The following is a 27,718-nucleotide window of genomic DNA, read 5'->3' on the forward strand; positions in this document are numbered from 1 at the left end:
AGCATTACCTTAATCCCCAAACCAGGCAAAGACCCCATCAAAAAGGAGAATTTCAGACCGATATCCCTGATGAATATGGATTCCAAAATCCTCAACAAAATCCTAGCTAATAGGATCCAACAATACATTAAAAGGATCATCCACCACGACCAAGTGGGATTTATCCCTGGGATGCAAGGGTGGTTCAACATTCGCAAATCAATCAATGTGATAGAACACATTAATAAGAGGAGGGAGAAGAACCATAGGGTCCTCTCAATTGATGCAGAAAAAGCATTTGACAAAATACAACATCCTTTCCTGATTAAAACTCTCCAGAGTATAGGGATAGAGGGAACATTCCTCAAGCTCATAAAATCCATCTATGAAAAACCCACAGCGAATATCATCCTCAATGGGGAAAAGCTGAGAGCCTTTCCCTTAACATCAGGAACACGTCAAGGGTGCCCACTCTCACCACTGTTGTTCAACATAGTACTAGAAGTCCTAGCAACAGCAATCAGACAACAAAAAGAAATAAAAGGTATTCAAATTGGCAAAGAAGAAGTCAAACTCTCTCTTTTCGCAGACGACATGATACTTTATGTGGAAAACCCAAAAGACTCCACCCCCAAATTACTAGAACTCATCCAGCAATTCAGTAATGTGGCAGGATACAAAATCAATGCACAGAAATCAGTTGCTTTCTTATACACTAACAACACAACTGTAGGAAGAGAAATTAGAGAAACGATTCCATTTACAATAGCACCAAAAACCATAAGATACATCGGAATAAACCTAACCAAAGAGGTAAAGGATCTATACTCTAGGAACACAAAACACTCATGAAAGAAATTGAAGGAGACACAAAAAGATGAAAAAACATTCCATGCTCATGGATCGGAAGAATACACATTGTTAAAATGCCAATGCTACCCAGAGCAATCTATACCTTCAATGCCATCCCGATCAAAATTGCAATGACATTTTTCAAAGTGCTGGAACAAACAATCCTAAAATTTGTATGGAATCAGAAAAGACCCCGAATTGCCAAGGAGATGTTGGAAAAGAAAAACAAAGCTGGGGACATCACGTTGCCCGATTTCAAGCTATATTACAAAGCAGTGATCACCAAGACAGCATGGTACTGGCACAAAAACAGACATACAGACCAATGGAACAGAATAGAGAACCCAGATATGGACCCTCAACTCTATGGTCAAATAATCTTTGACAAAGCAGGAAAAAACATGCAATGGAAAAAAGACAGTCTCTTCAATAAATGGTACTGGGAAAATTGGACAGCCAAATGCAGAAGAATGAAACTCGACCATTCTCTAACACCACTCACAAAGATAAACTCAAAGTGGATGAAAGACCTCAATGTGAGACAGGAATCCATCAAAATCCTAGAGGAGAACATAGGCAGTAACCTCTTTGACATCGGCCACAGCAACTTCTTTCAAGATACATCTCCAAAAGCTAGTGAAACAAAAGCAAAAATGAACTTTTGGGACTTCGTCAAGATAAAAAGCTTCTGCACAGCAAAGGAAACAGTCAACAAAACAAAGAGGCAACCCACAGAATGGGAGAAGATATTTGCAAATGACACTACAGATAAAGGGCTGGTATCCAAAATCTATAAAGAACTTCTCAAACTCAACACCCAAAAAACAAATAATCAAGTCAAAAAGTGGGCAGAAGAGATGAACAGACACTTCTCTGAAGAAGACATACAAATGGCTAACATACACATGAAAAATGGTTCATCATCATTAGCCATCAGGGAAATCCAAATCAAAACCACACTGAGAGTGGGTGCCTGGGTGTGCGCGCGGGAAGATGGCTGAGCAGTTGCCGAAATCTGTGCTCTTCGTGTGTCTGGGTAACATCTGTTGGTCACCCATTGCAGAAACAGTTTTCAGAAAACTTGTAAATGATCAAAAGCTTTCAGATCATTGGGTCATTGACAGTGGTGCTATTTCTGACTGGAACGTGGGCCGGTCACCAGATCCAAGAACTCTGAGCTTCCTCAGAAATCATGGCATTAACACAGCCCATAAAGCAAGACAGGTTACCAAGGAAGACTTTGCCACATTTGATTATATACTATATATGGATGAAAGCAATCTAAGAGACTTGAATAGAAAAAGTAATCAAATTAAAAACTGCAAAGCTAAAATTGAACTACTTGGGAGCTATGATCCGCAAAATCATCTCATTATTGAAGACCCCTATTATGGGAATGAGTCCAACTTTGAGACTGTCTACCAGCAGTGTGTGAGGTGCTGCAGAACCTTCCTGGAGAAGGCCCGCTAATGCCACACCCATTCTCCCTGCAGCCCCAGGCTGGGCCCCGCAGGCTCTGCTGTGAGGCTGCAGCTGTTTCTTCAGTTGACACTCGGTTTCTTACCTTAAATAATTGTAGATGGAAATCAGTTATTGTATCTGACAGACAAATGAATAAAAATGTTTCATCCAGACAGTTTATGGGGTATGAGAAGTGTTCTTAGACCCGCTGAACCTCCCGCTTTGCCCCAGTTACAAAAATAGTGGAACAAACAAAATAGAACAGGCACCAGAGCATGAGGACATCCAGCGTCCCTTTCGGGCACACGAGTTCTGCCTCTTCCTCAAGTTTGTGGACGACCGATGGGGACCCTGTCCTCCGCTGTCTGCACAAGCCAGCCCCAGCAGCCCATCCACAGGAGCTCCCAGCCGAGACTCACCCTTGCTCGCAGTGCACACTGTTTACATAGAAGAGTTAAGGTGTTAGTCTGCAGAACCTTTCCAACCTGCTAGTTTATTTCATCAGGAAGTCAGCTTGATTCCATTGGAACCATTTTGCCTCTGGAAAGTTACAGCCAGAAAGAAGGACACTGTATGCTGGTTTATCTTATTGTCTGTTTGAGGAACGTGTCTGTTTTTCAATGCCTGTAGAACCCAAATGTCAAATATAGATTAGCCTAGGTGGGAAAAAATAATTAAAAAGTCGGGGAAAGTTCTTTTATGTCGAGCTGCTTAAATATTGAGACATTAAGTATTCTTTCATCAGTGCTTAATTTATAGACAAATATAGGTAATTTCTGTGCACTTGGAGGTAACTAATCTAAAATTCATATGGATATATGGCAGAAAAGATTGTTTTCAAAATAAACTGCGGAAATTATAAAAATACAAAAAAAAAAAAACAAACCACACTGAGATACCACCTTACACCAGTTAGAATGGCAGAAATGGACAGGGAAAGAAACAACAAATGTTGGAGACGTTGTGGAGAAAGGGGAACCCTCTTACACTGTTGGTGGGAATGCAAGTTGGTACAGCCACTTTGGAAAACAGTGTGGAGGTTCCTCAAAAAGTTAAAAATAGAGCTACCCTAGGACCCAGCAATTGCACTACTGGGTATTTACCCCAAAGACACAGATGTAGTGAAAAGAAGGGCCATATGCACCCCAATGTTCATAGCAGCAATGTCCGCAATAGCCAAACTGTGGCAAGAGCCGAGATGCCCTTCAACAGATGAATGGATAAAGAAGATATGGTCCATATATACAATGGAATATTACTCAGCCATCAGAAAAGATGAATACCCAACTTTTACATCAACATGGATGGGACTAGAGGAGATATGCTAAGTGAAATAAGTCAAGCAGAGAAAGTCAATTATCATATGGTTTCACTTATTTGTGGAACATAAGGAATAACATGGAGGACATTAGGAGAAGGAAGGGAAAAATAGGGGAGGGGGAATTGGAGGGAGAGATGAACCATGAGAGACTATGGACCTGAGAAACAAACAGGGTTCTAGAGGGGAGGGGGGAGGGGGGATTGGTTAGCCCGGTGATGGGTATTAAGGAGGGCACGTGGTGCATGGAGCACTGCGTGTTATACGAAAACAATGGATCATGGATCACTACATCAAAAACTAATGATGTAATCTACGGTGACTAACATAATATAATAAAATTAAAAACTACCAAAAAAAAAGTTCATAAATAAAATATTTACAAATGCAAAAAAAAAAAAAAAAGAACTTGCCATTTTAATCATTTCTAAATGTGCAGTTCAGACATTTTTTACATTCACAGTATTGTGTAAGCATCACAACTATTTCATCACCCCAAACAGAAACTCTATGTTTATTAAGCAATAACTTCCCATTTCCAACCACCATCAGTATCCCCTGTTAACCTCTAATCTACTTTCTGTCTCTACAAATTTGACTATTCTTGGTATAACATATAAGTGGAATCATACAATATTTTCCTTTTGTATCTGGCTTAGTTCACTTAGCACAATGTTTCCAAGGTTTAAGCATGTTGTAGCATGTGTCAGAACTTTACTCCTTTTTATGAAGGAATTTTATCTATTTGTGTGTATGCATGTGCGTGCATGTCTGTATACATCCATTCATCTATTGATGCACACTGGGCCATTTCTACCTTTTGGCTATAGTGAATAATGCTGCAATGAACATTGGTATACAAGTATCTGTTCGAACTCAGGAAACAACAGATGTTGGCAAGGTTGTGGAGAAAGGGGAACCCTCCTACACTGTTGGTGGGAATGCAAACTGGTGCAATCTCTCTGGAAAACAGTACAGGGGTTCCTCAAAAAGTTAAAAATAGGGGCACCTGGGTGGCTCAGTCGTTAAGCAGCTGCCTTTGGCTCAGGTCATGATCCCAGCAAGGGTCCTGGGATGGAGCCCCACATTGGGCTCCCTGCTCAGCGGGAAGCCTGCTTCTCCCTCTCCCTTTCCCTCTCCCACTCCCCTTGCTTGTGTTCCTTCTCTTGCTGTGTCTCTCTCTATCAAATAAATAAATAAAATCTTTTTTTAAAAAAGTTAAAAATAGAACTACCCTATGACCCAGGAATGCACTACTAGGTGTTTATCCAAAGGATACACACATAGTGATTCGAAGGGGTACATGCACCCCAATGTTTATAGCAGCAATGCCCACAATTGCCAAAATACACACACACACACACACACACTGGAATATTACTCAGCCATCAAAAAGAACGACATCTTTCCATTTGCAATGACATGGATGGAACGAGAGGGTATTATGCTAAGCAAAATAAATCAGTCAGAGAAAGACAAATACCATTGATTTCACTCATATGTGGAATTTAAGAAACAAAACAGATGAACATGGGGGAAGGGAAGGAAAAATAAGTAAGATGAAAACAGAGAGGGAGGCAAACCATAAGAGACTCTTAACTACAGGGAACAAACTGAGTGTTGCTGGAGGGGCGGTGTCTGGGGGAGTGGGGTAACTGGGTGATGGGCATTAAGGAGGGTACTTGATGTAATGCGCACTGGGTGTTGTATGCAACTGATGAATCACTGAATTCTACCTCTGAAACTAATACGACAGTGTATGTTAATTAAATTGAATTTAAATACAAAATTTAAAAATAAAAATTTAAAAATAAAAAAATGAAACCAAGTATCTGTTTGAATATCTGTTTTGTGAAACAATTAAAAATGGAAAAAAGACTTGAATGGACAGTTCTCCAATGAAGATATACAAATGGTCAATAAGCACATAAAAAAATGTTCAACCTTATTAGTCAGTAGGGAAATGTCAATTATAATGAAATTATATGCCAATTATAATGCCATTATAATGAAATATCACTTCATACCTACTTTGGTTCGTCTATAATATTTCAATCAGGGAAAACAAGTGTTGGCAAAGATGTGGAAAATTAGAACTATTATACATTGCTGGTAAAGAATGTAAAATGGTGCAGTCACTGTGGAAAAGAGTTTGGAGATCTTCAAAAATCCAAACATAAAATTACTATATTCCTCAGCAATTCCACTCCTAGGTATATTATATAATTGGGTTGTCTTTTTGTTTTTGAGTTGTAGGAATTCTTTATAAATTTTGAATATTAATACCTTATCACATATATAATTTGCAAATATTTTCTCCCATTTTGAAAGTGGTCTTTTCATTTTCTGGATAATATCCTTTGCTGCACAGAAGCTTTTAACTTTGGTGAAGTCAAATTTACCTATTTCTCTTTTGTTGCTTTTGGTATATATCTAAAATTCCAATGCCAAACACAACATCATGAAGATTTACCCCTATCTTTTCTTCTAGGGTTTTATGATTTAGCTGTTACGTTTAGGTGATTGACCAATTTTAAGTTAGTTTTTGTACATGCTGTGTGCTAGGGATCCCACTTCATTCTTTTACATGTGGAAATCCAGCTGCCCCAACAACATTTATTGAAGACACTAATCTTTCCCCATTTAGTGGATTTGTTAAAAACCAATTGGCCAGACAAGTATGGGTTTATTTCTAGACTCCCACTTCTAACCATTGATCAGGGTGATGCTGTTTTGATTACAGTAGCTTTGTAGTAAGTTTTGAAATCAGAAAGTGAGTTCTCAAAAACAAACAAACAAAACACACACACACACAAACCCAAAAAAACAAACAAACAAAAAGAAAGTGAGTTCTTCAAATGTATTCTTTTTCAAGATTGTTTTGACTAGTTAGGGCCTCTTGCAATTACATCAGAGTTTTAGGATTGGCTTTTCTATTTCTGCCTAAAAGGCTCTTGAAATTTTGATAAGGATTGTGTTGTATCTGTAGATAACTTTGAGTAGTATTGTAAATATATTAAAGCTTTTTACCCATGAACATAGCGTGTCTTTATTTATTTAGGTCTTGTGTAATTTCCTTTAGTAATGTTTTATGATTTTCATTGTACAAGACTTTCACTTCTTTGGTTAAACTACTTCCTAGATGTTTCATACATTTTTTAAAGTTTTAGGTGTACAATTCAGTGATTCATTGCTTTCATACAATACCCAGGGCTGCTAGAGGAGGCAAGATGGTGAAGGAGTAGGGAACCATGTTTCATCTGGTCTGTTGAATTTAGCTAGATGACTATCAAATCATCCTGAACACCCATGAATTCAACCCAAGATGTAAGAAAAGAGTATTTGGAACTCTACAAGTAGAAAAGCAACCACTTTTTGCAAAGTAGGATGTGTGGAGAAATGATTCAGAGGGGATATATCAGAAGGTAATTGGCGGGGGTTGGGGGAAGTCTCAGTAAGCCAGCTACCAGAAAGTGATATAGCCCCAGAGGGCAAAATCAGCACCCTTAGAAATCTGCTCCAGGGACGCCTGGGTGTCTCAGTCGGTTAAGCATCTGCCTTCAGCTCAGGTCATGATCCCAGGGTCCTGGGATTGAGTCCCGCATTGGGCTCCCTGCTCTGCAGGGAGCCTGCTTCTCCCTCTGCCTCTGCCTCTCTCTCATGAATAAATAAATAAAATCTTAAAAAAAAATCTGCTCCAGTGAGAGATATCCCTGCATGAAAGGTGCTCAGATGGTGAAACGGGGCATAATTCTAAGTGGGACAGTGTGGTCTCAGGATCCCTGGAGTCACAGAAAGAATGGGGGTGCCTGAGCCAGTAAAGTTCCCAAGCAGTGGAGTGGGGAAACTGTTTACACCCAGCGAGACTGGGAGGGGACTCTCAGCCCCCTTCACCATAAACCATGAGCCATGGCCCCACCAGGTGACTGCTCTCTATGTGGGGACCCTACAAAGGACAGGAATGTGGGGACCAACCTTCTTGCCCTGGGAGGGGCGGAGCATGTGTGCACATGACCGGGGGACAGCTCTCAGTGCCAGAGCCTTGCAAAAGACAGGAAAGTGATGACCCTCCACTTTCCCTGGGTAGGGATGGAGCGGGTGCACACATGATCCTGAGACCACTTTCCGTGCCAGGGCCCTACAAAGTGCAGAAGTCCAGGACCCTCTGCCTTCCCCCCGGGAGGATCAGTGTGAGTGCACAACCCAGGAGTCAGCAGCATTTGGCACACACAAAAGTGAAGACCACTTATCCCTGAGGGTTTACTGAAGAGAGGGGACCATGATCTTTTGGCTCTGGGGCTGGAGATCAGGGCATAGCCATTTTTATTTTGATCTTCTAAGGAGGCACTGAAAGGCTTCAGGGAAAAAAAGCCACAGAGAGCAACCAAAAACAGCTTAACACTGAGCCTGGCTCCCTGGCAAGGGGCAGGCAAAGACACCTGAGAATCAGCACAGCAGGCCCCTCCTCCAGAAGAGGTGAAGAGCAAGTTTATGGAAGACACAAGACTGTAAAACTCCAGCACTAGGGGAAAATTATATATAGAATTGGAGGGGTTTTTTTCTCATGATTATTTTATTTTATTTATGTTATGTTATGTTATGTTATGTTTTATGTTATGTTATGTTATGTTATGTTAATCACCATACATTACATCATTAGTTTTTGATGTAGTGTTCCATGATTCATTGTTTGCATATAACACCCAGTGCTCCATTCAATACGTGCCCTCTTTAACACCGATCACCAGGCTAACCTATTCCCCACCCCCCTCCCCTCTAGAATGCTCAGTTTGTTTCTCAGAGTCGATAGTCTCTCATGGTTCGTCTCCCCCTCCAATTTCACCCCTTCATTTTTCCCTTCCTACTATCTTCTTCTTTTAACATATAATGTATGTATTTAACATATACTGTGTTTCAGAGGTACAGGACTGTGATTCATCAGTCTTGCACAATTCACAGCGCTCACCACAGCACATACCCTCCCCAGTGTCCATCACACAGCCACGCCATCCCTCCCACTCCCTACCACTCCAGCAACACTCAGTTTGTTTCCTGAGATTAAGAATTCCTCATATCAGTGAGGTCATATGATACATGTCTTTTTCTGATTCACTTATTTCACTCAGCATAAAACCCTCCAGTTCCATCCACGTCTTTGTGAATGGCAAGATTTCATTCCTTTTGAGAACTGCATAATATTCCATTGTATATAAATACCACATCTTCTTTATCTGTTCATCTGTCAATGGACATCTTGGCTCTTTCCACAGTTCGGCCATTGTGGACATTGCTGCTATGAACATCAGGGTGCATGTACCCCTTTGGATCCCTACATTTTTATCTTTGGGATAAATACCCAGTAGTGCAATTGCTGGTTCGTATGGTAGCTCTATTTACAACTTTTTGAGGAACCTCCATACTGTTTTCCAGAGTGGCTGTACCAGCTTGCATTCCCACCAAGAGTGTAGGAGGATTCCCATTTCTCCACATCCCCACCAACATCTGTCATTTCCTGACTTGTTAATTTTAGTCATTCTGACTGGTGTGAGGAGGTATCTCATTGAGGTTTTGATTTGGATTTCCCTGATGCCAAGCGATGTTGAGCACTTTTTCATGTGTCTGTTGGCCATTTGGATGTCTTCTTTGGAGAAGTGTCTTTTCATGTCTTCTGCCCATTTCTTAATTGGATTCTTTGTTCTTTGGGTGTAGAGTTTGATAAGTTCTTTATAGATTTTGGATACTAGCCCTTTATCTGATATGTCATTTGCAAATATCTTCTCCCATTCTGTCAGTTGTCTTTTGGTTTTGTTGACTGTTTCTTTTGCTGTGCAAAGCTTTTTATCTTGATGAAGTCCCAATAGTTTATTTTTGCCCTTGCTTCCCTTGCCTTTGGCGATGTTTCTAGGAAGAAGCTGCTGCAGCTGAGGTCGAAGAGGTTGCTACCTGTGTTCTCCTCTAGGATTTTGATGGAATCCTGTCTCACATTGAGGTCTTTCAACCATTTTGAGTCTATTTTTGTGTGTGGTGTAAGGAAATGGTCCAGTTTCATTCTTCTGCATGTGGCTGTCCAATTATCCCAACACCATTTGTTGAAGAGACGGTCTTTTTTCCATTGGACATTCTTTCTTGCTTTGTCGAAGATGAGTTGACCATAGAGTTGAGGGTCCATTTCTGGGCTCTCTCTTCTGTTCCATTGATCTATGTGTCTGTTTTTGTGCCAGTACCATGCTGTCTTGATGATGACAGCTTTGTAACAGACCTGAAGTCCAGAATTGTGATGCCACCGCTTTGCTCTTCTTTTTCAACATTCCTCCAGCTATTCGGGGTCTTTTCTGGTTCCATACAAATTTTAGGATTATTTGTTCCATTTCTTTGAAAAAAGTTGATGGTATTTTGATAGGGATTGCACTGAATGTGTAGATTGTTCTAGGTAGCATTGACAGCTTCACAATATTTGTTCTTCCAATCCATGAGCATGGAACATTTTTCCATTTCTTTGTGGCGTCTTCAATTTCTTTCATGAGTATTTTATAGTTTTCTGAGTACAGATACTTTGCCTCCTTGGTTAGATTTATTCCTAGATATCTTATGGTTTTGGGTGCAATTGTAAATGGGATGGACTCCTTAATTTCTCTTTCTACTGTCTTGTTGTTGGTGTATAGAAATGCCACTGATTTCTGTGCATTGATTTTATCTCCTGCCACTTTACTGAATTCCTGTATGAGTCCTACCAGTTTTGGGGTGGAGTCTTTTGGGTTTTCCACATAAAGTATCATATCATCTGCAAAGAGCGAGAGTTTGACTTCTTCTTTGCTAATTCGGATGCCTTTTATTTCTTTTTGTTGTCTGATGGCTGAGGCCAGGACTTCTAGTACTATGTTGAATAGCAGTGGTGTTACTGGACATCCCTGCCATGTTCCTGACCTTAGGGGGAAAGATCTCAGTTTTCCCCATTGAGAATGATATTCGCTGTGGGTTTTTCACAGATGGCTTTTATGACATTGAGGTGTATACCCTCTATCCCTACACTCTGAAGAGTTTTGATCAAGAAAGGATGCTGTATTTTTCAAATGTTTTTTCTCCATCTATTAAGAGGATCACATGGTTCCTGTTCTTTCTTTTGTTAATGTGTTCTATCACATGACTGATTTGCAGATGTTGAACCAACCTTGCAGCCCAGGGATAAATCCCACTTGGTCATGGTGAATAATCTTTTGAATGTCCTGTTGGATCTTATTGGCTGGTATTTTGGTGAGAATTTTTGCATCCATGTTCATCAAGGATATTGGTCTGTAATTCTCCTTTTTGATGGGGTCTTTGTCTGGTTTTGGGATCAAGGTAATGCTGGCCTCATAAAAAGAGTTTGGAAGTTTTCCTTCCATTTCTATTTTTTGGAACAGTTTCAGAAGAATAGATATTAAGTCTTCTTTAAATGTTTGGTAGAATTCCCCTGGGAAGCCATCTGGCCCTGGGCTTTTGTTTTTTGGGAGATTTTTGATGACTGCTTCAATTTCCTTAGTGGTTATAGGTCTGTTCAGGTTTTCTATTTCTTCCTGGTTCAGTTCTGGTAGTTGATACATCTCTAGGAATGCATCCATTTCTTCCAGGTTATCTAATTTGCTCGCATAGAGTTGCTCATAATATGTTCTTATAATTGTTTGTATTTCTTTGGTGTTGGTTGTGATTTCTCCTCTTTCATTCATTATTTTATTTATTTGGGTCCTTTCTCTTTTCTTTTTGATAAGTCTGGCCAGGGATTTATCAATCTTATTAATTCTTTCAAAGAACCAGCTCCTGGTTTCATTGACCTATTCTACTGTTCTTTTGGTTTCTATTTCATTGATTTCTGCTCTGATCTTTACTATTTCTCTTCTCCTTCTGGGTTTAGGCTTTATTTACTGTTCTTTCTCCAGCTCCTTTAGGTGTAGGGTTAGGTTGTGTACTTGAGACCTTTCTTGTTTCTTGAGAAAGGCTTGTATTGCTATATACTTTCCTCTCAGGACTGCCTTTGCTGCATCCCAGAGATTTTGAACAGTTGTGTTTTCATTTTCATTTGTTTCCATGGATTTTTTAAATTCTTCTTTAATTTCCTGGTTGACCCATTCATTCTTTAGTAGGATGCTCTTTAACCTCCAGGTATTTGAGTTCTTTCCAACTTTCCCCTTGTGTTTGAGTTCTAATTTCAAAGCATTGTGGTACAAAAATATGCAGGGAATGATCCCAATCTTTTGGTACTGGTTGAGACCTGATTTGTGACCTAGGATGTTATCTGTTCTGAAGAATGTTCCATGGGCACTAGAGAAGAATGTGTATTCTGTTGCTTTGGGATGGAATGTTCTGAATATATCTGTGAAGTCCATTTGGTCCAGTGTGTCTTTTAAAATCTATATTTCCTTGTTGATATTTTTCTTAGACGATCTGTCCATTTCAGTGAGGGGGGTGTTAAAATCCCCTACTATTATTGTATTGTTGTTGATGTGTTTCTTTGCTTTTGTTATTAATTGGCTTATATAATTGGCTGCTCCCATGTTAGGGGCATAGATATTTACAATTGTTAGCTCTTTTTCTTGGATAGACCCTTTAAGTATGATATAGTGTCCTTCCTCATCTCTATTATAGTCTTTGGTTTAAAATCTAATTTGCCTGATATAAGGATTGCCACCCCAGCTTTCTTTTGGTGTCCATTAGCATGGTAAATGGTTTTCCACCCCCTCACTTTAAAAATAGAGGTGTCTTTGGATCTAAAATAATTCTCTTGGAGACAGCATATTGATGGGTCTTATTTTTTTATCCACTCTGATACCCTGTGTCTTTTGATTGGGGCATTTAGCCCATTTACATTCAGGGTAACTATTGAAAGGTATGAATTTAGTGCCATTGCATTGCCTGTAAGGTGACTGTTACTTTATATTGTCTGTGTTCCTTTCTGGTCTATGTTGCTTTTAGGGTCTCTCTTTGCTTAGAGGACCCCTTTCAATATTTCTTGTAGGGCTGGTTTTGCGTTTGCAAATTCCTTTAGTTTTTGTTTGTCCTGGAAGCTTTTTACCTCTCCTTCTATTTTCAATGACAGCCTAGCTGGACATAGTATTCTTGGCTGCATATTTTTCCATTTAGTGCTCTGAATATATCATGCCAGTCCTTTCTGGCCTGCCAGGTCTCTCTGGATAAGTCTGTTGCCAATCTAATGTTCCTACCATTGTAGGTTACAGATCTCTTGTCCCGAGCTGCTTTCAGGATTTTCTCTTTGTCTCTGAGACTTGTAAGTTTTTGCTATTAGATGTTGGGGTGTTGGCTTATTTTTATTGATTTTTAGGGGGTTTCTCTCTGCCTCCTGGATTTTGATGTCTGTTTCCTTCCCCAAATTAGGGAAGTTCTCTGCTATGATTTGCTCCAATAAACCTTCTGCCCCCCTCTCTCTTTCTTTTTCATCTGGAATCCCAATTATTCTAATATTCTTTCATCTTATGGTACCACTTATCTCTCAAATTCTGCCCTCGTGATCCAGTGGTTTTTATATCTCTCTTTTCCCCAGCTTCTTTATTTTCCATGATTTTGTCTTCTATATCAGTAATTCTCTCTTCTGCCTCATTTATCCTAGCAGTTAGAGCCTCCATTTTTTATTTCACCTCATTAATAGCCTTTTTGATATCAACTTGGTTAGATTTTAGTTCTTTTATTTCTCCAGAAAGGGTTTCTCTAATATCTTCCATGCTTTTTTCAAGCCCAGGTAGTATCTTTAAAATAATCATTCTGAACTCTAGTTCATCTTACTGATGTCCGTATTGATTAGGTCCCTGGCAGTTGGACTGCCTCTTGTTCTTTTTTTTGAGGTGATTTTTTCTATCTGGTCATTTTGTCCAGAAGACAACAAATGAATGAGAGAACAAAATGCTAACAGGGTAACAATGACCCTGGGAAAATATACACTAAACAAATCAGAAAAGACCTGAAACTGGGGGGAAAGAAAGAAAAAAGAAAAACTAGAAAAAGAAAAAAAATATTTAAAAAAAAGAGAATATGATCAAATATGATCCAGCTGGTGCATAGATCAGTGACACACACTAGCTTTTGGGCATATTTTGGTCTGTTAGAAGAAAGTGCCTCCCAAAATTTTAAAGAAAGAAAAACTTACATATGTGCAAAAATAAGGGTAAATACAATGAAGGGATGGAATATGATTATAAAGATGAAAATTATAAAAGATTTTATAAAAGGAGTTAATAAGAAAGGAAGTGGTTTGAAAAAAGGAAGAAGAGGAATTAAAAAAGAAAAAAAAAGGGGGGGGTGGAGAATGTGATCAGGCAGGAGAGTAGAACAAAACCATACAGTAGAGATTTAGGGTATATTTTGGTCTGGTAGAAGAAACTGTATCCCCAAATTTTAAAGTGAAAACAACTTATATGTATACCAAAAATAAGGTTAACTACTATGAAGGAATAGAATATGACTCTAAAAATGAAAAATAAAAAAGATTCTTAAAAAAGGGATGATAAAATGTTGGTTGAGAAAGGGAAAAAGAAAAATTTAAGAAAAAGAAAAAGAAAATTAAAAAACTTAACTTTGAAAGACTAAAGAATCAGGAGGAAAAAAGTCATGAATTCTGTGTGCTGTATTCCCCTAGCACTGGAGTTCTGCCATTCTCATCCATCGGTAAACTTGGTCTTGCCTGGCTGTTCTTGCTGGTCTTCGGGGACAGGGGCCTGTTGCCATGGTTCCCAAATGTCTTTGCTGGAGGTAGAATTGCCCTGCCCTTGCCTGGTCTGGGCTAAGTAATCTGCTTGGGTTTGCTCTCAGAAGCTTTTGTTCCCTGCAAGCTTTCGGTACAGCTTTGGAGGATGAGAGTGAAAATGGCAGCCTCCCAGTGTCTGCCCCGGAGGAGCGGGAACTCAGGGCCTCGCTCCTCAGTGAGCCCCCAGAGAAAAGCAGTCACTCCCGTCTCCCTGGTCTCTGGCCCCACTCTGTGCTCACCTGGCCTGTGACCTAGCATTTCTATCTCTGGCACACGACCACGTGTGGAGTCTCCAAACCCAGCAGATTCCTGCAGTGTTCTCCCACACCACTCCTCCCAGGGGAGGAAGGAGAGTCTCCCCGGATCTGCTGCTTGTTGGGTCCCTGCTGGAGTAGCAGTGGCCTGACTGTGCCACAGATCATGGTTTATGGCAATCCCGAGCTGAGAGCCCACTCCTTGGCTCCATCTCTGTAGCCAGTTTCCCTGCTCTGATACCTGGGAGCTCTGCTGCACTCAGGCACCCCTAGTCTTTCTGTAGCCCCAAGTGTCCTGAGACCACACTGTCCCAGCGAGGCTTCCACACACCTCCCCCCACCTCTCCACTTAGTGGCCGATAGAGGACCCCTCCCCTGCTGTCTATCCTCCCGAATATTGCCTCGGATTCACTTCTCCACATGTCCTACCTTCCAGAAAGTGGTCACTTTTCTGTTCAGAGAGTTGCTGCTATTCTTTTCTTCGATCTCCAGTTGAGTTCCTAGGTGAAAGAAGAGAGAATTAGCAGTATAGAAGACCAAATGATGGAAAATAAAGAAGCTGAGAAAAAGAGAGATAAACAACTACTGGATCACGAGTGCAGAATTTGAGAGATAAGTGATACCATAAGATGAAACAATATTAGAATTGGGATCCCAGAAGAAGAAGAAAGAGAGAGAGGGGCAGAAGGTATAATGGAGCAAATTATAGCAGAGAACTTCCCTAATTTGGGGAAGGAAACAGGCATCAAAATCCAGGAGGCAGAGAGAAACCCCTAAAAATCAATAAAAATAAGTCAACACCCCAACATCTAATAGTAAAAACTTACAAGTCTCAGAGACAAAGAAAATCCTGAAAGCAGCTCGGGACAAGAGATCTGTAACCAAAAATGGTAGAAACATTAGATTGGCAACAGACCTATCCACAGAGACCTGGCAGGCCAGAAAGGACTGGCAGGATATATTCAGAGCACGAAATGAGAAAAATATGCAGCCAAGAATACTATATCCAGCTAGGCTGTCATTGAAAATAGAAGGAGAGATAATAAACTTCCAGGACAAACAAAAACTAAAGGAATTTGCAAACACGAAACCAGCCCTACAAGAAATATTGAAAGGGGTCCTCTAAGCAAAGAGAGAGCCTAAAAACAACATAGACCAGAACGGAACACAGACAATATACAGTAACAGTCACCTTACAGGCAATACAATGGCATTAAATTCATACCTTTCAATAGTTACCCTGAATGTAAATGGCTAAATGCCCCAATCAAAAGACACAGGCTGTCGATTGGTTAAAAAACAAAACAAAACAAAACAAAGAAGACCCATCAATATACTGCCTGCAAGAGACTCATTCTAGACCCAAAGACACCTCTGGGTTTAAAGTGAGGGTGTGGGAAACCATTTACCACACTAATGGTCATCAAAAGAATGCTGGGGTGGCAATCCTTATATCAGAAAAATTAGATTTTAAACCAAAGACTTAAACTTCATTAAACCATTAAAAAAATTAAAAGTAAAGAAAAAAATAGCAAGACCTATCCATATACTGTCCACAAGAGACTCACTTTAGACCTAAAGTCACCTCCAGACTGATTGTGAGGGGTCGAGAACAATTTATCATGCTAATGGACCTCAAAAGAAAGCTAGGAAAGCAATTCTCATATCAGGCAAATTAGATCTTAAACCAAAGACCATAGTAAGAGATGAAGAGGTACACTATATCATAATTAAAGGGTCTACCCAACAAGGACTAACAATTATAAATATTTATGCTCCTAATTTGGGAGCAGCCAATTATATCAACCAATTAATAACCAAATTGAAGAAACATATTGATAACAATAGATTAATAGTAGGGGACTTTAACACCCCACTCATAGTAATGGACAGATTATCTAAGAAGATCAACAAGGAAACAAGGGCTTTAAATGACAAACTGGACCAGATGGACTTCACAGATATATTCAGAACATTCCATCCTAAAGCAACAGAATACACATTCTTCTCGAGTGCACATGGAACTTTTTCCAAAATAGATCACATCCTGGGTTACAAATCAGGTCTCAACTATACCAAAAGATTGGGATTATTCTCTGCCTATTCTCAGTCCACAGTGCTTTGAAACTTGAACTCAATCACAAGTGGAAATTTGGAAGGAACTCAAACACGTGGAGGTTAAAGACCATCTTACTAAAGAATGAATGGGTCGACCATGAAATTAAAGAATAATTTAAAAAATTCATAGAAAATAATGAAAATTAAAACACAAATGTTCAAAACCTTTGGAATACAGCAAAGGCGGTCCTAAGAGAGAAGTACATTGCAATACAAGTCTCTCTCAAAAAATTTTTTAAAATCTCAAATATACAAGCTAACTTTACACCTAAAGGAACTGCAGAAAGAACAGCAAGTAAAGCCTAAACCAAGCAGGAGAAGAGAAATAATAAAGATTAGAGGAGAAATCAATGAAATAGAAACCAGAAGAACAGTAGAATAGATCAACAAAAATAGAACCTGGTTCTTTGAAAGAATTAAGATTGATAAACCCCTAGCCAGACTTATCAAAAAGAAAAGAGAAAGGACCCAAATTAATGAAATCATGAATGAAAGAAGAGAGATCATGACCAACACCAAGGAAATACAATTTTAAGAACATATTATAAGCAACTACATGCCAAAAAATTAGGCAATCTGGAAGAAATGGATGCATTCCTGGAAACTTATAAACTACCAAGACTGAAACAGGAAGAAATAGAAAAACTGAACAGACTCATAATCAGCAAGGCAGTTGAAGTACTAACCAAAAACCTCCCAAAAAACAAGAGTCCAGGGCCAGATGGTTTCCCAGGGAAATTCTACCAAACACTTAAAGAAGAAATAATACCTATTCTACTGAAGCTGTTTCAAAAAATAAAAATGGAAGGAAAACTTCCAAACTCATTCTATGAAGCCAGCATTACCTTGATCCTAAAACCAAAGACCCCATCAAAAAGGAGAATTACAGGGGCACCTGGGTGGCTCAGTCAGTTAATTTTCTGCCTTTGGCTCAGGTCATGATCCCAGGGTCCTGGAGCCTGCTTCTCCCTCTCCTCCCCACTCGTACTCTCTCTCTCAAATAAATAAATAAATAAATAAATAAATTTTTAAAAGGAGAATTACAGACCAATATCCCTGATGAACATGATGCCAAAAAATTCGACAGAATTCTAGCCAATTGGATCCAACAGTACATTGAAAAGATTATTCACCATGACCAAGTGGGATTTACTCCTGGGATGCAAGCGTGGTCCAACATGTGCAAATCAATCAATGTGATACATCACATTAATAAAAGAAAGGACAAGAACCATACAATCTTCTCCATTGATGCAGAAAAAGCATTTTGCATATAATACAGCATCCTTTCTTGATTAAAACTCTTCACAGTGTAGGGATAGAGGGAACATACCTCAATATCATAAAAGCCATCTGCAAAAAGCCCAAGCAAATATAATTCTCAATGGGGAAAAACTGAGAGCTTTTCCCTTAAAAGCAGGAACACAACAGGGGTGCCCACACTCACCACTGCTGTTCAACATAGAAGTAGAAGTTGTAGCCCCAGCAATTAGACAACAAAAATAAATAAAAGGCATTCAAATTGGCAAAGAAGAAGTCAAACTCTCACTCCTCACATATGACATGATACTTTACATAGAAAACCCAAAAGACTCCACCCCAAAATTGCTAAAACTCATACAGCAATTCAGCAACATGGCAGGATATAAAATCAATACACAGAAATCAGTTGCATTTCTTTACACTAACAATGAGACAGAAGAAAGAGAAATTAAGGAACTGATCCCATTTACAATTGCACCAAAAACCATATGATACCTAAGAATAAACCTAACTGAAGAGGTAAAAGATCTGTACTCTGAAAACTGTAGAACACTTAGGAAAGAAATTGAGGAAGACACAAACAGATGGAAAACATTCCATGTTTATGGATTGAAAGAATAAATATTGTTAAAATGTCTATGCTACCTAGAGCAATCTACACATTCAATGCAATCCCTACCAAAATGCCATCAACTTTTTTCACAGACCTGGACCAAATAATCCTAAAATTTGTATGGAACCAGAAAAGACCCCTAATAGCCAAAGGAATGTTGAAAAAGAAAACCAAAGCTGGTGGAATCACAATGCCAGACTTTAAGCACTATTACAAAGCTGTAATCATCAAGACATTATGGTACTGGCACAAAAACAGACACACAGATCAATGGAACAGAAGAGAGAGCCCGGAAATGGATCTTTGATAAAGCAGGAAAGAATGTCCAGTGGAAAAAAGACAGTCTCTTCAACAAATGGTGTTAGGAAAATTGGACAGCCACATGCAGAAGAATGAAACTAGAACATTTCCTTACACCACACACAAAAATAGACTCAAAATGGATGAAAGACCTCAATGTGAGAGGAATCCATCAAAATCCTAGAGGAGAACACAGGCAGCAACCTCTTCAACCTCGAACGCAGCAACTTCTTGCTAAACACATCTCCAGAGGCAAGGGAAAGAAAAGCAAAAATGAACTACTAGGACTTCATCAAGATAAAAAGCTTTTGCACAGCAAAGGAAACAGTTAATAAAAACCAAAAGACAACTGATGGAATGGGAGAAGATATTTGCAAATGATTTATCAGATAAAGGGTTAATATCCTTAATCTATAAAGAACTTAACACACTCAACACCCAAAGAACAAATGATCCAATCAGGAAATGGGCAGAAGACATGAACAGACATTTTTCCAAATAAGACATCCAAATGGCCAACAGACACATGAAAAAGTGTTCAACATCGCTTGGCATCAGGGAAATCCCAATCAAAACCTCAATGAGCTACCACCTCACACCAGTCAGAATGGCTAAAATTAACAAGTCAGGAAACGACAGATGTTGGCGGGGATGCGGAGAAAGGGAAACCCTTTCCCCTTTCCCACTGTTGGTGGGAATGCAAGCTGGTGCAACCACTCTGGAAAACAGTATGGAGGTTCCTCAAAAAGTTGAAAATAGAGCTACCCTACCACCCAGCAATTGCACTACTGGGTATTTACCCCAAAGATACAAATGTAGTGATCCAAAGGGACACCTGCACCCCAATGTTTATAGCAGCAAGGTCCATAATAGCCAAACTATGGAAAGAGCCCAGATGTCCATCGAGAGATGAATGGATAAAGAAGAAGTGGTATATATATACAATGGAATATTATGCAGCCATCAAAAGGAATGAAATCTTGCCATTTGCAATGACATGGATGGAACTAAAGGGTATTATGCTAAGGGAAATAAGTCAATCAGAGAAAGACAAGTATCATATGATCTCGCTGATATGTGGAATTTGAGAAACAAGGCAGAGGACCAGGGGAAAGAGAGGAAAAAATGAAACAGGACAAAACCAGAGGGGGAGACAAACCATAAGAGACTCTTAATCTCAGGAAACAAACTGAGGGTTGCTGGAGTGGTGGGGGGTGGGAGGGATGGAGTGGCTGGGTGATGGACTTTGGGGAGGGTATGTGCTATGGTGAGCGCTGTGAATTGTGCGAATCACAAACCTGTACCCCTGAAACAAATAACACATTATATGTTAATAAAAAAGACACAATTTACCAAAAGTTATATAAGGAAAAATAGAAATAGGCCTATATTTATTAAAGGCATTGAATCAATAATTAACACCCTTCCAAAATGAAAGCACCAACCTTCACTGGGAAATTCCACCAAACATTTAAGATTCAGATTCAATATCCAAAAGTCAATTAACGTAATAGATTACACCAACAGGACAAAGAAGGAAAATCATATGAACACATGAATAGATGCAGAAAAAGTATTTGACAAAATCCAACACTCATTCATGATAAAAATTCTCAGCAATCTAGGAATGGAGAGGAAGTTAACCTGATAAAGAACATCTACAAACAAACAAACCCTATAACTAACATCACACTTAATTGTGAGAAACTAGAAACTTTTCCACTAAGATCAGAAACAAGTCAAGGGTGCTCCCTTTCATTACTTCCATTCAAAATTCTACTGGAAATTCTAGCAAAGAAATAAGAAAAGGTGATAAAAGCTATACAGATTGGAAAGAAGGAAATAAACTGTCTGTGTTCACAGATGACATGATTGTCTATATAGAAAATCTCAAAGAATCAACAAAAAACTACTGGAACTAATAAGTTCAGGTTACAGGAAGGTTACAGGAGAGAAAGTTAATATGCAAAAGTCAATTGCTTCTTATATGCCAGCAATAAACAATTGGAATTTGAAATTAAAAACACAATATCATTTACATTATCACCCCAAATTGGAATTATTTATGTGTAAATATAACAAAATATGTAAAAGAGCTATGTGAGGAAAACCACAAGACTAATTAAGGAAGTGAAATAAAACCTAAATAAGTGGAGATATTAGGAAAACTCAATATTGTCAAGATATCAGTTCTTTCCAATTTGACCTTTGGATTCAACACAATCTCAATGAAAATCCCAGCAAGTTATTTTGTGGATAGCAACAAACTGATTTTAAAGTTTATACTAAAGGCAAAAGACCTGGAATATCCAACACAATAATGAAGGAGAGGGGCAAAGTCAAAATACTGACACTACCCAACTTCGGGATCAAGACAGTGTGATTTTGGCAAAAGAGTAGACAAATAGAAGATAGAATCACACAAAAAGTCACCTGATATTTGACGAAGTAGTAAAGGCAATTCAATAGAGAAAAGATAGACTTTTCAACAAATAATTCTTGAATGAATGGACATCCACATTAAAAAAAAAACCCTCAAATCAATACATCAATCACATGTAAAATTTACATTTTACATACCATTACAGGTGGAACACAGGAGATTTTATAGATAAAACTATAAAACTCCTGGAAGATAACATAGGAGAAAATCCAGATGATGCTGGGTCTGACTTTTTAGATATAACAACAAAACCATCGAAGAAAAAAAGTGATAAAATGAACTTTATTAGAATTAAAAAAACTGCTCTGCAAAAGACAAGCCACAGAGAGGGGGGAAAATCTGCAAAACACACATCTGATAAAGGAGTAGTATCCAAAATATACAAAGGAGTCCTAAAACTCAACAATAAGAAAACAATTCAACTAAAAATTGGAAAGATCTGAACAGACACCTCAGCAAGGAAGCAATACCAATGGGAAATGAATATACGAAAAGATGTTCAACATCACATGTCACTAGGAATTGCAAATTAAAACAACAATGAGATTCCACTGCAAATCTATTAGAATGACTAAAATCCAAAACACTAACCACACAAAATGCTGGTGAAGAGGTGGAGCAATAGGAACTCTCATTCATTGCTGGTGGGAATGAGAAATGGTACAGTCACTTTGGAAAATAGTTTGGTAGTTTCTTAAGAAAACTAAACACACTCTTACCATACAATTCAGCAATCACACTCCACAGTCTTTACCTAAATGAGTTGGCAATTTAGGGCCACACAAAAACCTGTACACAGATGTTTATAGCAGCTTTATTCATAATTACCTAAACTTGGAAGCAACCAAGATGTCCTTCAGTAGGTGAGTAGGTAAGTAAACTGTGGTCTATCCAGACAATAGGATTTTATTCTACGCTAAGAAGTGAGCTATCAAGCCATGAAAAGATACAGAGGAATTTTAATGCCTATTGCTAAGTGAAAGAAGCCAATTCTAAAAGGCTACATACTGTATTATTGTAACTATAATAACAGTCTCAAAACTAGGGAGAAAAAATTAGTGTTTGACAGGGGCTTGGAGGAGGGGGGAGAGGAATGAACAGGTGGAACACAGGAGATTTTTTCACAGTTACCTACTATAATGGCAGATGCAGGTCCTTATACATTTGTCAAAACCCACTGAATACATAACACAAAGAGTGATGTGAACTATGGACTTTAAGAATACTGTATCAATATCCACTCCTCCAGAGTAACAAGTGTGCCACACATTGGTGCTAATGCAAGGTGTTACTTATATATTTGGGACAGTGGAGGAGCATGGGGGCTGAGGGAGCATGTGGGAACTCTGTATTCTGCTCACTTGTTCTGTAAACTTAAAATTGTTCTAAAAACTAATTTAAACAAACAAACAAATCTAGGTCTATAGTTCACATTCTTACTTTAAAATGCAGTTCAATTGGGTTAAGATAAATATTTTAAAAATCAAATATAGGAAAAAAACATCATGGGCTTTAGAAACTTGACTCTAAAAGAAAAACATAAAGGAAGCATGTGATAAATTTTCATGCAGGGAGATTTTACATGTATCTGAAGCAATTTGCCAAAAGAATAAAAGCCCATTGCCAGAAGATGAATAAAAATGTGTTCAAATTACAATTAATCAAATAAATGCATAATAAAACGAGGGACTGTTTTTCTCCTATACAATTGGAAGGCACTTAAGACTATATAAATATCTGATGTTGTCTAGGTTATGGGAAAATGAACACTCTCCTGTCACACTAATGGGATAACAAATTGGCGCAAATTCTCTAAAGGAAAATTTGGCAATAAATATAAAAATCCTAGAAATGGTTCTTTTCTTTTGACTCAGCATTTTCACTTCTAAATTATGTTTGGGTGAGCAAATAAAGGCATGAGTACTGTAAAATTATGATACATTCACACTGGGTGGGCCATACAGCCGGTTAGGGCAACACACTTTGCTTCACCACCAGGAATATGAAGGCCATGACACCCCAACAGATAACAAGCCACCATGATTTTTAAAAGTGCTGTGTGTGTGTGTATGTTTGGGTACTTGCAGCGCAAAAACCTGGGAGGATTCACACAGAAATGTTAAATGTCACTGAGTAGAGTGTTTGGGTTTGGGGCATTTTCAATGACAGTAATTATCTTTTTTTACCAGAATGTTCTGGCTTTTTCTATCCTGAGCGTATATTACTTGCAGGAAAGTAAAGCAGTACAAAAAAGATCCCTTTGGAAGCGGGGAGGTAGAGTCAGGGTAGCCACCAGGGGGGCTGTTGTCACAATCCAAGGAAGTTGAGCTTGGCAGGCACAGGTGCTCTGGGAGGGGCCTCAGCCAATCTGGACCTTTGGCCTCGGAAAAGATCAGGAACCACAAGGGGGCGGAGTCAGCGAAGGGACTACAGAGCTGTTGCCAGGCAGCTGGGCTGGCTGGCAGGCAGCCAACAAGCCTCTTCTTCCTTCCTGAGTTGGCGTGCTCAGCACCATTGCCCCGGCATTGCGTGGGTACACTCTGGGGCTGCCCTGGCAGCAGGAGGACTGTCAGGGCTTCCCAGGCTTCCTACCCCAAGCACCCAGCTCAGACCTCGGTCCCCAGTGAAATTTCCTTGCTACTTAGAGCTCATTGCCAAGTCCCTGAAACAGGCAGAGTGGCAGTCCCCTAGTGACTTCACTGCCTGGACGGTGACACTTTGCTAAGGGCAAAAGGCAATCTTAGCCTGACCTCCAGGACCCTGTAAGTCTACTTTAACATATAAAAATTCCTTTGGAAACTTCCTTTATCTCTACCCCCACCCCCCAAGATACATGTTGGCAATCATCCCCCACGTATATGACCCACAGATATACATCTGAAGGGTCTCATTAAGGGACAGGCTGGTCTAGGTAGGGAGAGATAGTTCGGGGGCCACAGGATCAGGCTCACAGAAATCCCAAAAATGCAGAGTTGTAAGAAAATCAGAGATAAGGGAACAAACGAGACCACCCTGCCCCTAGGTGTCAGAAGTGGGGTCTTGTTATAACAGTCACTTGTGACCAACAAAGAACTACCAGACCCTAAAAAGGAAGTAAGTTGTTAAAGGTGTAATCACTAGTCCTTATTGAATGGTGCTATCATTAGAGATGTTAAAAGGATTTAAGTTACCTGGTTAGTCTTCAATAAAAAACCAACCCTAAAAGCCCTCCGTGGCAACCCTGTAAGGACCCCTCTCACTCCTGAGAACTTTTTCTGTATCCTTGCTTAATAAAACTCTCTTTACTCACTCTCTTTTGTCCTAGAGATTCATTCTTCGACTCCGTGACACAAAAAACTCACTCCCCCGCTTTACCAGGACCCGGCTCTCAGACTCACCCAAGCTGGGTGGCACTGTGCAGGAGCAGCAGCTCGGGGCCACCTGTTCTCAAGCTGTGGTCCTGGGAGCCTGCAGAAGAATGCAGCTCTAGTAGCGGGGAGAGGCTCAGCCAAGCTGCAAGGCACAGCCCCAAGGCATCCCATTCCACCAGCTGCCTTGGGTGCAGCAGGGGAGGGGGGGCAGGAGAGGCAAGGGAGAGCAAAGCTGACTCTTCTTCGGCAATCAGTCTGCTCCATTAGGCACCTGGCAGGGAGGCTACTGTGTCCCTCCCACAGCAGGGTCCCTGGGGGGTCCTGTTTCATCTGCTGTCTTTCCCACTATCCTGTGCACAGGGGCTGGCCATGGTACAGGCTCCCCAGAACACCTGAGCCCGCAGACCTGTAATCAACCTTAAGGAATCGCTTTCAACTCTTAAGGCTCAATTTCCTTGTCTCCAAACGAGACGTCACAAGATTGTCTCCCAACATTGTCCTGAAGGTTAATACTCGTAGAAGGGACAGCTGCCCACATTCACAGAAGGTCTCCTAGGTCCAAAGTGCATAATCTAATGTCATTCTGAAGCAACTTAGTATTTATCCCTCCACCCCAATTTTAGCCAAAGAAACTAAGAGTCAGAGTTTGAGAAACTTGACCAAGATCACTGAGAAGCGAGGGAGTAGGGAGAAAATAGTCACCTGAAGCCAAAGCCCACCACCCTTAACTCAGCGTCTGAGCATACTTGTTAAATTCTATCTCCATCTGCACCTAAGGGATATTCCTGCCTCTTCTAGGGAGGTGACAAATGAGGGACCTGAACAGGTGCGGGGAGGAGGGGCTGGGCTCTAAGTAGCGCGACCTCAAGAACTGTGTTGGGGTCAAGCTGGGGCCCAGGGGTCAATGCTCTTGTGCACTAGGGACGGCGGAGGGGGAGGGGGTGGAAACTCTCCAATCACAAAAGGCCCTTGTGCCCGGCCCCCAGATTTGGCCAATCGGGGCGGGGGGGGGGCAATCTTTTCCACTCCCGAGAATGGGGTGAGGGACTTAGCCCAGCAGACCGAGGGCCCCTCCGCCACGGACCAGCCCTGTCACCTTCGACTTGTCCCTTTCTTTCTCTGATCCTCAGATAACGCCCGCCTCACAGGGCTGAGCGGGCTCGGTAAAGCGCCCTGCCCACCCGGCCCGGCTGGATCCTCGGCGAGCCCAAACCCTTTAGCCTGAGGACCCCTGGCTAAGCTGGAGGCTCGGCTGCCCCAGGGGGAATCCCGGACCTGGACCCCAGGCCCTGCGTCCCCGCAGCGAAGCTCGTGCGTCCACCAGGCGCCCCCACTGGGGGACCCGAGCCCAGAAACCCTGGAGTCGCGAGTTGGCAGCCTCCTTCCCTCGGAGGGTCGGGGCTCGGGGCTGGGGGTGGGGGGACTCACCAAGCGCGGGAGGAGGCACAGGAGTCGCGGGCCAGAAGGGACCTCTGAGAGCCTCGGTCGGGGGACAGAGGCTGGCGCAGGCCGGCCCAGGGCGGCGGAGAGGTGGGACCCGCCCCTGCCTGTCCCAGAGCCTCGGCCAAGGCCAGAGCCTCAGAAGGGAGGGGCCCCTGGCTGAGGCCAGAGGGGCGGGGCGCGGGGCGGGCGGAATGTCGCCCTGGGCAGGGGTGGGGAGGGCTCTCACTGGCTGTGTGAGTGTGGCCTGGGCGTGTCACTCACCCTCTCTGGGCTTGCTTGCATTTACAGGCGAAAGGACTTGCTATGGACCCTTCAGAATTCACAGGGCTTCGAAAAGGCTCAAATGTCTGGCGGTTAGGGATATCTGCAAGGCTGAGTTGGTGGGAAGAAACTCGCCAACCCTGATAATTTCACTCTCACTCACTCATTCAAGAATAATGTGCCAAGTTCCTACCGTCTGCAATGGACAAGGGCAGAGCCAAAGACAGTAACTGTGTCCAGGTGAATAATGGGGTTTCTGCCTGCCCAGCGCTCTTCCTGCCTGGTGCAGCCCCAGGCCTCCCTCTAGACAATTCTTCTTTTTGCTCCCTTCCACCTAGTCTGGTGCCCCGATGCCTCCCCTGTCTCAGGCAGGGTTATCTGTCCCACTCTGGGCCAAAGTCCAGAAAAGAGAATACAGAGGAAGATAAATCTGCACATTGTTTTCTGACTGTGAGCCCATGTCCAGTGGCTCCTGGACAAGCCACCAAGCATGCCCTTCCTGCCACACCTGCTGTTGGACTCTGCTATGGCCTTCTTAGCCTCGCTCCTTCTGAGATTCTCTCCACCTGAGCTCAGCCACCTGGACCTCTACACAGTGCCTGAACACTCGAGTGTGTTCTGGCCTCAGGGCCTTTACACTGGCCCTTGCCAGAATGTTCCTCTCTCAAATACTACAGAGGCATGCCCCTGCCTTCACATCCTAGCTGATATATCCAATATCTGATCCAGAGCCTTAGAGAAGCTTTTCCAAGTCACACAATCTAAAGAAGTTTCTCAGCCAGTCCCCATCACTTCACTCTTTTATTTCCTGCACAGCACTTACTGCATATCTGACATTTTTTAGTTCATTATTTGGTTATTAATCTGCCTCTCCAGCTACTACAACTCTTTGAGGACAGGAAACCTGTAGAATGTGTTCACTTTTGTCAGGGGCCTGGACTGGGAAAATAGCATGAGCAGAGCTTTGAGGCTAGAATAGAGAAGGCAGAAGGATAGGTGACCGGAAATCCTGAAAAATGGGCTTGGGAGATTGGACACCCTTAAAAGTGTCAGGAAGTCAGGGAAGAACCCACAGCCTTAGCAGCGCATGGAGCTGAAGAGGAGGGGAGTTTACACAGAAAGTTTATGCGGTCACAGAGAAAATAAAAAATGCGCCAGATGAACCGGATGATCTGGCTAAGATTTCCAGGCAGAATGTTGAAGGTGCCTCCTGGCTTCTTATTGCTGCTTATACTAAAATGTGAGAGAAGAGAAATAAGCCAAAAGAGAGACTACTAAATAAAAAAGAATGCTGGTTTTGAAAGTTCCCAGATGTCAAATGATGCTAAAATTAA

At 41.0% G+C, this 27,718-nt stretch overlaps 2 protein-coding genes across 6 annotated transcripts in view; one reads left to right on the top strand and one right to left on the bottom strand.

Annotated features, from left to right (window-relative positions):
• The window catches only part of ALDH1L1 (aldehyde dehydrogenase 1 family member L1), a 102,888-nt gene extending 76,622 nt beyond the window's left edge, over positions 1 to 26,266 (bottom strand). For 3 of the 5 annotated variants that reach the window (XM_064590897.1, XM_064590883.1, XM_064590900.1), the window contains exons 1-2: positions 26,109 to 26,266; positions 15,023 to 15,093 (exon numbers count right to left, since the gene is read on the bottom strand). The gene's annotated coding sequence lies outside the window, so the exon portion shown is untranslated. Of the gene's footprint in view, positions 1 to 2,561; positions 2,730 to 15,022; positions 15,094 to 26,108 lie in introns of all 5 variants that reach the window. The other 2 variants (XM_064590885.1, XM_064590896.1) reach the window with 2 other exon arrangements.
• LOC123842616 (low molecular weight phosphotyrosine protein phosphatase-like) lies at positions 1,809 to 2,330 on the top strand. The gene has a single exon (XM_045871880.2). It carries the CDS (start codon positions 1,825 to 1,827, stop codon positions 2,299 to 2,301), a length of 477 nt encoding a protein of 158 aa, XP_045727836.1. The 5' UTR covers positions 1,809 to 1,824; the 3' UTR covers positions 2,302 to 2,330.
• Positions 26,267 to 27,718: the final 1,452 nt, after the last annotated feature.

The sequence above is a fragment of the Mirounga angustirostris genome, unplaced genomic scaffold, assembly GCF_029215605.1.
Source record: "Mirounga angustirostris isolate CCGP_5_RB_7025 unplaced genomic scaffold, mMirAng1.0.hap1 SCAF_1, whole genome shotgun sequence".
Taxonomy (NCBI): Eukaryota; Metazoa; Chordata; class Mammalia; order Carnivora; family Phocidae; genus Mirounga; species Mirounga angustirostris.